Source organism: Pezoporus wallicus, unplaced genomic scaffold (genome assembly GCF_028554395.1).
Source record: "Pezoporus wallicus isolate ANWC-B61680 ecotype Strahan unplaced genomic scaffold, APGP_CSIRO_Pwel_v1 contig_5069, whole genome shotgun sequence".
NCBI lineage: Eukaryota > Metazoa > Chordata > Aves > Psittaciformes > Psittacidae > Pezoporus > Pezoporus wallicus.
In genome coordinates, this window is record NW_026642361.1 from 3,120,694 (window position 1) to 3,132,804 (window position 12,111).

A 12,111-nucleotide genomic window follows, 5' to 3' on the forward strand; every position below is an offset into this window, starting at 1 on the left:
TGTAGCTAAATACATTGATTTCACACATATAGTACCCCAGAATCCAGAGTCAGACTGTATCACTGGTCTTTAATCAGTGTTTTCCCCTGCAGGTTTTGATTAAAGATCAATTTTCAGAGTTGGTTGATGGCTGTACATCTACTCAAATTTGTGCTCTGCTTGCGTAGTCATGGCTTTCACAAAAGAGAAGTTATTTTAGTGCTGCAAGAGTCCTGCAATGTATGGAATCAGAGCGATGACACATCTTGTTCATATTATTGTTTGGCTAGCAGTACCGTATTTACTAAAACTGGTGAGTGTTTCAGGTGAAGTTCTTAGTTCTGCAAATGGCTGCAGTTGGATGTGCTACAGGAGGTGACTCCAGCAGAACATGGGTGGTGCATCTTAATATCACTTTTGTTTTACTCACATTATAATTTTAGTTTATTGTTGCACTATCATATTTGATTACATAAAGCTCTTAAGAATAAATAAAAGAGCCTCTGCTGCAGTTCATCTCAAGTCTGCTTCTTCCTCGAGAGACAAATCAGCAGCAAGGTGAACTACTCAGGAATATTTATGCTGACAGGTTGTTGGAAGCGACTGCACCACTGTTTCTACCTTGATGGAGCCTCAGTATTCCCCTGCATCCCTGCTTCCACTTAACTGATGTCACTGATGAGACTCCTGGGAAATGCTGCTTAATCTCATGTTTTTAATTGTTCTTTAGAAAATAAAAGAAATTGTAAACCTGTCTTAAAACTTCATTTTAGCTACATTTTTTTGTTGGTATTTAAAACAAGAAGCATCAACAGTTTCCTTCTGTCTCCCTGCCTCCTAGCTCAATAGGCACGCTTGAGATGACCTTGCATGATGGGCTCAGGTTATCTCATGCTTCATCCAGGTGCTGATTTTGGCAAGGTTTAGCCAAATTTGCTAAGAAGTTTGGAATGTGGCTGTTGCGTAGGGCAGCCCCAACATCTTATACAAACTCACTGAAAAGTGGAAGAAATTAGTGTTTATTAGTGCTTGGTATATTTTTGAACTCAAAAGTAACTGGCAGTGAGGTCTAAGAGAGTTTTAAATAATAAGCTATGAATTCCAAGTGGTTTTATGGGAATTAACTAATCACACATGCTTCTATTTCTTTTGATCCCAGATATTGCTTCTTTAGTAAATATCCTGAGGAACTTTGAAATACTCACAATAAAATTCTGCACCTTTGTACTGAGTGATATTTTGTCCAAGAGATTTTTAGGGGACAGTATTTTGCTAAGGTATAGTAATTGCAAAGAATACACTTTCTGAGACATATGTAATGTTATCTTCAAAGACACCAGGTCACATTTGCCGTTGACTTAGAGCAGAGTATAGAACAGTGTAAGGGACATTAAATAAACTAAATGACCTAATCATGTTTTTTTTGCTCCTGATATAGGTAGTTTTTATTTGCAACTATAAGTCTGTTTTTCATTATTCTTAAAAGGGTGCCAAACAAGTTCTTACTGACTTTACAGTGCAAGAGTGATGTTTCCAGACATTGGAGGGAAGAAGAGGGGGCACACTGAAGTTTTGTGTGTCCTAACAGCAACACCAGGACTGTTTCAACTGACTCATCCAATACATGCAGAGATGTGACAGCATGCATTTCCCAGTGCATCTGCTCTGTTCTTCTGCTTGTGCAGAAGGGAGGAAAGAGATTCTGGCCCCAGCCTGTAACCCCTGTTGGGTTGTTTCTTGGACAGGCACAGCCTTGTATGTCAGGAAGTCAAATCTTGGTTCAGCTTTCAGACAGCAGCACAGATACTGTCAGAGCAGAGTGTACACCACCCTTTTCCACACAAAAAAATGAAAAAAATGCCAGAGCAAGTAATATTTTGGTAATTTAACGGGAGCCTTCATAAAGTGTTCCACCCTAAATTAAAATGTTATACCCTTATGGTGATTAAACTTAATTTATTTTTAACAGTATTTCAGGCTTGTGCTATTTTTTTTCCTACTGCCTAGGGATAGCTTAATTATGCATCCAAGATTCAAATAAGTTTTTTTCACTTTGGTAAAACTGACCTAGTTTGCTCCCAAAGAAGGAAAGTTTTAAATAAAATATCCTCTTTGAAAATGTTATCTTTTACATTCATAATATTTCTTCCACATGTTCTGAAATTAAAACTGTCTCATCTCCTTGGGTTGTTAAATGAGTTTCATTTACATGTTTGAGCTTTTCAATGAGTTAGCTTCCCTGTTGCATGTGCCAACATCCATACAGTGTTACTTCATGGAAAGCAATTGTTGAGGCAGTTGTGAAAATGATACAGATGTTAGGTTTTGAAAATAGATACCCCATTTTTCCAAATGCAAACATATAACTGCTCACAGGCTAATGAAAACTTATCATGTAAAAATATTCGGAATGCCAGGAAGCTTGAATGACCACATTCTGTCAGATAAAAATAGCTCATTAATACAGACTGGTTTTCACAAAGAAGCCTTTTCTGCAAGGCGTACAAATTCAGTAGCTGCAGGAAATAACTTCTGTAATACAGGTTTTTTGGTACCTTCAGTAAGCTCTATATCACATGCCTTCCTCTTAAAAGTACTTTCCAGCCACTTCAACCTTCACTGTACTCATAGGCATCCATTGACTTGTCCTTTTCACACTGACAAAAAAAGACCTCAGCTTGCTCTCAGGGACAAAATGAAGGTGATGTGTAGGATACACCATGAACATGGATGTGAGATAACCTAATTCTGCTTCTGTTGAGATTAATCAAACATGAGGTGTAGGCCTGTAGCAAAACAGGCCTTTATGATTCAGTTCCTCAATCTTATATGAGAAGAAGAATAATTAAGAATAATATTTAAGAAGAGTAATTATTAAATTTATTGTAACCTTCAAGTTGTGGTGTGTATACATGAACGCAAGTGTTCTTCCACAGCCAATGTTTTTCTGATATTGTCGATGTCCCTCACAGGGACTGCGATTTAGAAAGACAGTTTTCTCAAATTATCTTTCGCTTTGATCATCCAAAATAGTCCCTTCCCCATTTTTTTAAGTTACTACCAAAGATAAAAGTAGCTATTAACACAATGAAAACAGAATCTTAATGTTGGGGGTTGTTTGTCCAACTTGATAGATAGAATCATAGAATAGTTAGGGTTGGAAAAGACCTAAAGATCATCTAGTTCCAACCCCCCTGCCATGGGCAGGGACACCTCACACTAAACCATATCACCCAAGGCCTCGTTCAGCCTGGTCTTGAACACCGCCAGGGATGGAGCATTCACAACCTCCCTGGGCAACCCATTCCAGTGCCTCACTGTCCTTACAGTAAAGAACTTCTTCCTTGTATCCAATTTAAACTTCCCCTGTTTAAGTTTGAGCCCGTTACCCCTTGTCCTGTCACTACAGTCCCTAATGAAGAGTCCCTCCCCAGCATCCTTACAGGCCCCCTTCAGATACTGGAAGGCTGCTATGAGGTCTCCACACAGCCTTCTCTTATCTAGCCTGAACAGCCCCAACTTCCTCAGCCTATCTTCATACAGGAGGTGCTCCAGTCCCCTGATCATCCTCGTGGCCCTTCTCTGGACTTGTTCCAACAGTTCCATGTCCTTTTTATGTTGAGGACACCAGAACTGCACACAATACTCCAAGTGAGGTCTCAGGAGAGGAGGGTAGAGGGGCAGGATCACCTCCTTCGACCTGCTGGTCACGCTCCTTTTGATGCATCCCAGGATACAGTTGGCTTTCTGGGCTGCAAGTGCACACTGCTGGCTCATGTTCATTTTCTCATCATAGAAAGAAAATGGTCCAGATTTCAGCTTCCCCATGAAACTACTGCTTTCCCTACTGGTTTATGACAATGCTTGGTACAGCATCTTAGCTAGAGGTTGAAACTCTGGTGGAGAAAACTTGCTTTTATGATGTAGCTGTGCTTTTCTGAGCATGCTTATCACATGAGATAATTCAAAAAAGCAGAACACAGGCATAAAACCAGAAATTCCACTTGATATACAAAAGACGCAGAACTAAAAATACCATCACTACAGCTTTTCCATTTTCATTGAGCTGCCACAGGTTTATGGCTGAATGGAAGCACTCTGTTACATTGGTTTTGACCTTAAGTAAGAAGCAAAAAGTCATTATGAAAGAGGAAGGGTGGTTTGATAAGCTGCATACCTCAACACTGCTTACATTCACTTTTGGTTGTATTTGACTTGTTTTGCTTCTATTGTGTCCTCATCTGTTCAGGTGTCATCTTAAATGGTCAATTAGATTGGTTTGTGGGTTATTTTGTAGAAAAGCAAATACTGTTTGAAATCTCAATAAACCTATCATAACAGGCATAGATATCCAAAATGAGATAAAGACTTACAAATACTTCCAGTGGAGAAAAAAGAAAGATTACCAAAAGAGATTAAAAAGACCTAATTACATCCAACAGTTGTAATTTGAAATTGGGCACATTTATCTGAGAAATAATCCACTTTTAATGGAAATGCTGTTAACCGGTTGATCAATTTCTGAAGCAAGCTGGAGGCTTGAAATTCACAGACCTTCCTAAAGACTCTGTAGTTCAAGCAAAATTTAAGATTAGTACACAAATTACCAGATGAGAATCCATGGTTTATGCTTTACAAGAGGTTAAGGGTGACCAGAGTCCTTCCTGGTCTTTGCAGCATGTAAAACATCCTTGTCCACTGATGTGGTAGAAGTATGATCTGAACCGGGTGTTGAAGTACAGCTCTGGGGGTATCTGTCCAGGCATATAAACCAATGCATTTCGCTCCACAGACAAAAATGTATTGTATTAAGAATGGAAAATGCATGCAAGAGGTTGTGGGAAAGGAAAAAATGCCAAACAGAATGTGAAGAGGTAAAAATGATGACAACAAAGTAGAGGGCAAAAAAAGACTCAACCTCTTTGTGTTGAGGAGGGGAGGAGAGAGGCCAGCACCTATGCTGAATAAAGCACATGCACACAGACGTGAGCTCTTCTCTCTATGATAAAAGACCAATTGAGATATTCCTTTCCATTTGGTATTTTCGAAGGGAGAAGTATTAACTTCATCCTTTCCAACGTATGAAGGCAATTAGGAAGACAGGGATTCAGCATAGTTGATGGCAGAAGCATCATACTGAGGTGTAGGTAAATAACAGTTCTCTTTTGTAGCTTAGCCTCAGTTCTGCAAGGATGCACACTTACATATTCCACTGACATGACTACATAAATGCAGTGAAACCAATTATGCCTTCCTTGTACTGGTTATTCTCACACTAGCTTTCCCCTCTGTACTGACTGTCAGGCTTCTGTCTTCCCTTCCTTGAAAGACTTCTTCCAAATATAGATGTACAATTCTATGTTGAAGCAATAAAAAACATGACAGACAAACTAAAGAAACTAAACCCAGATGATGCCAGTGTATGTGTTAAACATCATTTATCAATCTCTTTGCAACTTGCTCCTTCATTGCACCCTTTAACCTGCTTACCTGTGGCACTTAGGTTGTGACTTACTATTTCATCAGGGGATGGAGCATTGAATAACTCTTACAAAGCTAATGGAACAGAGTCATAGAATCATACAATAGTTAGGGTTGGAAGGGACCTTAAGATCATCTAGTTCCAACCCCCCTGCCATGGGCAGGGACACCACCCACTAAACCATGCCACCCAAGGCTTTGTCCAACCTGGCCTTGAGCACCACCAGGGATGGAGCATTCACAACTTCCCTGGGCAACCCATTCCAGTGCCTCACTGCCCTCACAGTAAAGAATTTCTTCCTTATATCCAATCTAAACTTCCCCTGTTTAAGTTTTAACCCATTACCCCTTTTTTCATTAAATTGTCATTTTTAACACAGCTTCAAGAATTCAGTAGAAGAGATGCTGCATCATTCAGGTTGTAAACAGAATTCTGGTTGTAGCCACCTTTATAAAACAGGCTGCTAAGTGCACTGTTGTTTCTGGCCCTCCTCCTAGAGCTTCACTTTGACTTAAATAGGCCAGCCCAGTACTTGCTGTATTGTTATGAGTCCGTATGGATTAATTTTTGTTAAAAAGCTAGCTCCTCAAGTACCTGTATGGCAGCCCCCTTCCCATGCTTCAGTAATGCTAAACCAGCTGCTTTGCATCCCAGCTGAATGCATGGAGATGAGGGCCAGCCTCATCACAGTAATACCCACTGCATCTGACTCACTACATCTCCTGCTAGGAGAAGTAATAAAAGGTACATTTCTCTGTGTCAGCAAGAGCTGCCACACTACAAGGAGGAATAATTTCCAAGTTCAGATTTTCTATTTGTAATTTTCCTCCCTCACTTTTTCAGTTTTTGAATACTTTGGGAGAATAACTTGAGATTACAGTGTCTGAGAAGACTACCTGCCGAAGCTGAGAAAGTCTGAGATCTGTATTCCTGCTTGCAGGAGTATTTCTTGATGGGAGCATTGTATTCCTTGAACCACAGGAAGGAGGAAACAAAGCTGAATCCATCTAGCTCCACAGTGCAAATGAGATCTGTGTGAACAAACCCGTCTGCAGCATGCTTTTACTCAATGAATGTTCAGTGAACAGGCACCAACAATCTTAGTAGAAATCACTGAAATTATCTGAAACATTACCATTCACCTTCCAGCTGCAGCTTTGCATCTTGAAACATTGACATTTCACCTGTAATTTAATCTCTAAATTAATGAATTGTGGAAACTTTTCCCTAGGCACTAGACCGTCACACTGTGTATGGAGTCTGTCAGCAAATAATACTACTAAACACCCAGGAAGTCTTTTAGACATTCTAAAAAGAAATAGCTGTACGTATGAAAATAGATATACAGCTCCTTTTAAACTAGTAACATATAGTAACCATACAGATACTATCGTGAGCAGCTGGCTGTAGGTGGCCCTGATTGAGTAGGGATGTTGGACAAGATGACGTTCAGAGGTCCCTTCCAGCTGCAACCAGCCTGTTATCCTGTGATACGTTGCTTGTCTTTCCTCAGCATATTTATATTACACAATGATGTCTTTTGAAATGATTCATCTGTCATAGTTAACAAAGATCACTGTTTTGAAAGATTTCTTTAGTAAATATTCTAAGGGGTATTTCGAATACTTATCATTAAATTCTGCATCTTTGTCTTCTTTTGTACCGAGTGATATTTAGTCCAAATAAAGAAATCTCCAGAAGTGCTTACAAGGACAGCTGACGGATGGCATTGTTAGATCCAGGAGAATCACTATATGTTAAAAATGTAAACATGTTGTCTGTAATCAGATGTACAGACAACAGTAAGCACTGAAAGGAAGGATTTCATAAAACCATTTCAGTTACTTGTCCCGTGCAGTGGATTGAACAAGAAGCTGTATCCACTCTGAAAGGATTTAAACACCACCGAATTTAGTTTGAGAACAAAGAGATTTTCAGTTTATCTGTTCTGTGTACATAGAAGAGGCAGCAGAATGGATTCGTTGTGCACAAATCGTGGCTAAGGTGGTGCTGAGAACAGCGTAGATAAAGGGGTTAGTGTGGCTACAGGCAAACAAGGATTAGTGGGCTTTTTATGCATTGCTAGAATGAGCAATGATTAGATATGAACCCTACAAAGAGTTTAAGGGGCTTAGTGGAACAGGTACTATCAATCTGTATTTGGTTGCTTAACTGACTTAATAATATGTTCTGCAGGTGTATGTTTTATCCTTCTTAAACTCAAGTTACATTAAACATTAGGCAATATTTAGATAGGAGAATTAAATTTACAACTGCCTTGAGCAGATATTCGAGACTGGTCACATCTATCTCTTATAGAGAATGAGATTTGGCATGCAAGACTTCTTTTCCTAAGAACTGAGCTATAGATCTTATGATCACTGATAACTCTTTGCAGAACACCATTTTAAATCTGTTAGCACTGAGAATTTACAAATTAACCCAAGGATTATATGACATTATTAGTCATATTTTTCAGAATTTTCGAGTCAGTTTATTCTTTTTTAACATACTAGTTTAATCACACACTAGTGAGTTTGTTCTTTCATCAGGATGCAAATTAGTTATCAGGATATTGGATATTATGAAGCCTACCAGCTAGATACTGGTAGGATGCAGACACTATGGAGTTGTATGACATCAAACCTAAATAATCACATGAACTTGTCATTATTGGCTCATCTTCATGACACTTTGCCTTCATAATCAATATTTTAAAGAACTTTTTAGTACCTCTTCCTATATCTGACATATTATGGGCTGGTTTCAAAGCAATTTAATGTCATAATAGAGCAAATGCATGCTTTTAGACCTGTCGTGGTTTAAACCCAGCCAGACAGCTTTCACTCACTTCCCCCCGTTCTTGCCCTCCCCCTACTCCCAGAGGGACGGAGAGGAGAATTGAAACGAATACAACTCCCATAGGTTGAGATAAGAACAGTTTGGTAACTAAGGTATAACACAGATCACTACTGCTACCACCAATGATAATAATGATAAAGGAAATAACAAGGGAAGAGAATACATCACTTCACCACCAGTCGACCAATAACTTGCCCCTTCCCCCAGCCCGAACAAGCACCGACTGATGCCTCCTCCAACCCTACAGTCTCCCAGCCCTTCCGGGTAACTCCCAGTTACCTCCTGGGCATGACGTGCTGTGGTATGGAATACCTCTTTGGTCAGTTTGGGTCAGGTGTCCTGTCTCTGCTTCCTCCTGGCTTCCCCTCCTCCCTGGCAGAGCATGAGGCTCACAAAGTCCTTGGCCAGATCAAAACATCAGGCCGAAAGTCAAAACACAGCACTGCACCAGCTACCAAGAAGGAGAAAAATGAGTGCTACTGCTGAACCCAGGACAAGACATTATAACAAACCACAGGGTTTCTAGCTGTGCAAGCAAAACCAATGTGTACAGTCAGCTTTCATGCTTTAAGATGAGGAGGAACATGCAGATATCAAGAAAATACAGTAAATTATCAGTCGTTCAGTCCATTATGGGTTTTGAAGTAACAAGTATTTAATGCTTCATTACTGCAATTACACAGTATTCTCATATAACGTAGTAGTTGTTCTTATACAAGAATATGTCCTGCGACATAATGCAATAAATGTTGAAATGATCTGTTCAGGATAATGCTGAGTCTGTAGACTCAACCCATTGTTATGATGGCATCATCCAGTACAAAGACAGAACAAACAAGAGATGCTTTAGAGGCTATAAAAGAACTTTCTTTTTCCATATTTTTAAAATTAAGGGCAAAATTGTGGCCTCTACTGAGGTAGAGGTCAATTTTACCAATGGAAGCAAGATTTAATTTCAAATGGAGAAAGCAGGATACTTTTCAGCTTGTTCCCTTTGTCCCAGTTTTCTTACTGTCCCAGGGTTTTCTGAATTAAGTCCTAGAATGCCTACATCCTGCCAATAGTCAAGACAATCATTTTGCTGTAGTTTGAAAGCGTTTAGCATATTTATGATCTCTAAAATATATTGCATTTGTTACGTCCTTTCGTTTTTTGCCTTTCCCTTGTGTATGCTATTCCTCAAAAAAGGTTTTGGGATGAGTCATCCCAAACTATTTACTCCATAAGAGTGTTTGACTACCATCATGTTTGTCCACTGAGATCAGAAATTAGCCATATGTCTTAATTCCATTTAGATGTTTGTAGCAATATGTTCATCAGTGTTAAAGTTTTATAATACATAACAATACATCATGTTTGGAGATATATTATTATGATACTGCATAACAAACAAGTCATCAGGGCAGGGGAATAGGGAGGTTTTACCTATCAATGGGACAAGCCACTCTTTATAGGTCAGTTAAGTACAGGGTCTGACACCTTTTCCACTGAAGTAACATTTACATTACCAAAGAGGGAAGTTTTGGCATTTCTGCTAAATTATCACCAAGTCAGTGAAAGGTAAATATATTTTGGAAAGTATGATTGAATCTGCACTTCAAAAGGACCCTAAGGAAGAGATTGCTGTAAAAGCTAACACACTTTATCAGTAGAGGTTCTCTCTGAGGAATGCAGCCTGAGTCATAAGGAACATGAAAAGATAAAATTCTGAATGAAGGTGGTCAAGAAAAAGCCCGAAGTAAATCAGCAGTGTATAAGAACATTTCGTTAGGTTTGGTGGCTTTATAAGAAAATTAAATAAAATGTTTTGTTTGTTTGCATTCACCTTTTGTCTCTCAGGAAAAAAAAAATCATATGTTCTATATAAATATTTTTAATTTTTGAGTTTGCTTTCAAAATAGATGGCTAGTGTTAAGGCATTTTTTGATATTTTTTCGTCTAAGAGTGTGATAAATCTAGAGAACAAAGGTGGCATGAGAGATTCTTTTCCTTTCTCTTTACCGAAGATGTTTAAAAGGGAGAGTTAAGGACCAGAGAAAGTGGGCCAAGAGTGTATACAAGGAAAAAAAACCACAAAACCACAACGATAGACAAAGTAGTACATATTGGCAGTGTTGATTTTATGCCATTTATGTGAATGTACAATTCTTTTCTAAAGGATAATCTTACCCATTGTGCCTGTCTGACCTACCAGACTGCTAGCCCTTGTTGCCGTTCCTCGCTGTGGTTGGTGGAAACCAGTACTGTGACCTTTCTCCAAAATTTAATTTAATTTAATTTTCGCTCCCATTCTGAGGCAGCTGTATGCTGAACCACCTACTGTTTCTTTTTTTTTTTTTTTTAAATCAATCTCCTATATCTTTAATTCATAGGAAAGTTTGAAGAACAAAGAAGCCATTGTTGGAAATGAAGATACCACTCAAATCAGTTCAGATCATTTGTATTCAAATCAGTTGCCTAGAGGCACTGAGTTTTGATGATACAGAGCCTGGCTGTCCTGGTTTTGGGAAATGACTTGCTAGAAGTGGAAAGGGAATCATGTTGGAAGATGTACAGTTAAGTTTGCAAAGTGTTATGAGAAACACAGATTGATATTCACTGTAAACCTAAGCATGCACAAGTTTAGCAGACACTTGACTATGCAATTGTATGAATACAGCATTAATGAACCATAGTCTAATGAGGGAAAGGAACTGTCCTGTCTGGGTTAATATAAAGTCCTTGTTTTGCTTCTATAATTAATTTAATTTTATTTTCATGAACATTTTAGGTGTATCAATACATGCATGAAACCATAACTGTTAATGGCTGCCCCGAATTCCGAGCCAGGGCCACTGCAAAGGTAGGATATGTGCAACTGTTGAAATACGTGTTACCAAAGTGACCTAGTAATTGACTGTGCGCGTGTGTGTTTCAGGTATTCGTGTGTACACTGTAAGAAAATTTAGACATCAGTGGCAGCCCAGAGTCTAGAACCAGTGCTACTTCCCAGGTAACAATCATAATGGCAAATTTCAACCTTTATGCTGCTTCTGTAGCTTAAGAAAAGAGAATGATTTCATGAAATTTGATGCTTTTTGAAAAGTTGCTTTGCAAAAGCAAATCTACTGGTTCATTCTGCAGAAGCCTGCCTGCAACAACCAATATTTTAATGGACTATTTTCCCATACATCTCATCCAGAGAGGATACCATGATTTGGGAGATAGAAACTAAACAGTCAAAATCCCACTTTTAACTGATGGGAACAAGTAGGTATTAACCAAGTGGTAAGGCTGAACACTGACAAAAAATATCCTGATCAAGGGACTCCACAGCCAAAAGCAAGCCCATTTTTTCTGATGCATTACCCGTTTTAATAAAATATATTGGCTCTTTGTCCGTGTGGACTCACCTTTCTCATATCCTTAGACCATGACATTACTGCTACTACTAAAATGATAATTTTCTAAGGGAATTCACACAACCATGAAAGAACCCATTTTATGTGACCATATGAAATAGGCTCTGTTATTTCCATCACGTGCACAAAGAGAGATGCTTCCAAACAGGGAGATCCACCGTGGTTTTGGTTTTCGCATCATCATTTTGTACTTCACACCATCTTATAGGGTGTTGTAGCAGATTCTCTGCAAGACAGGTAAACCCACAAAAGCCATGAATCTGCTTTAGGCGTATTTTTTATGGGCCTACTCCTGTGAAGCTAGTAACAAAACAACTCCCTGAAATCCTACTGGAACTAAGATTTTAGCGTTATGTATTTATATTAAGAGATTTTAATTTAAAGTTG

At 38.8% G+C, this 12,111-nt stretch overlaps 1 protein-coding gene across 2 annotated transcripts in view; it reads left to right on the forward strand.

Annotated features, from left to right (window-relative positions):
- LIN7A (lin-7 homolog A, crumbs cell polarity complex component) overlaps positions 1-12,111 on the forward strand; it is a 49,313-nt gene that overhangs the window by 26,220 nt on the left and 10,982 nt on the right. For both annotated transcript variants that reach the window (XM_057429409.1, XM_057429408.1), the window contains exon 3: positions 11,094-11,165. In XM_057429409.1, coding sequence (XP_057285392.1) covers positions 11,094-11,165 — 72 coding nt within the window. The remainder of the gene's footprint in view (positions 1-11,093; positions 11,166-12,111) is intronic.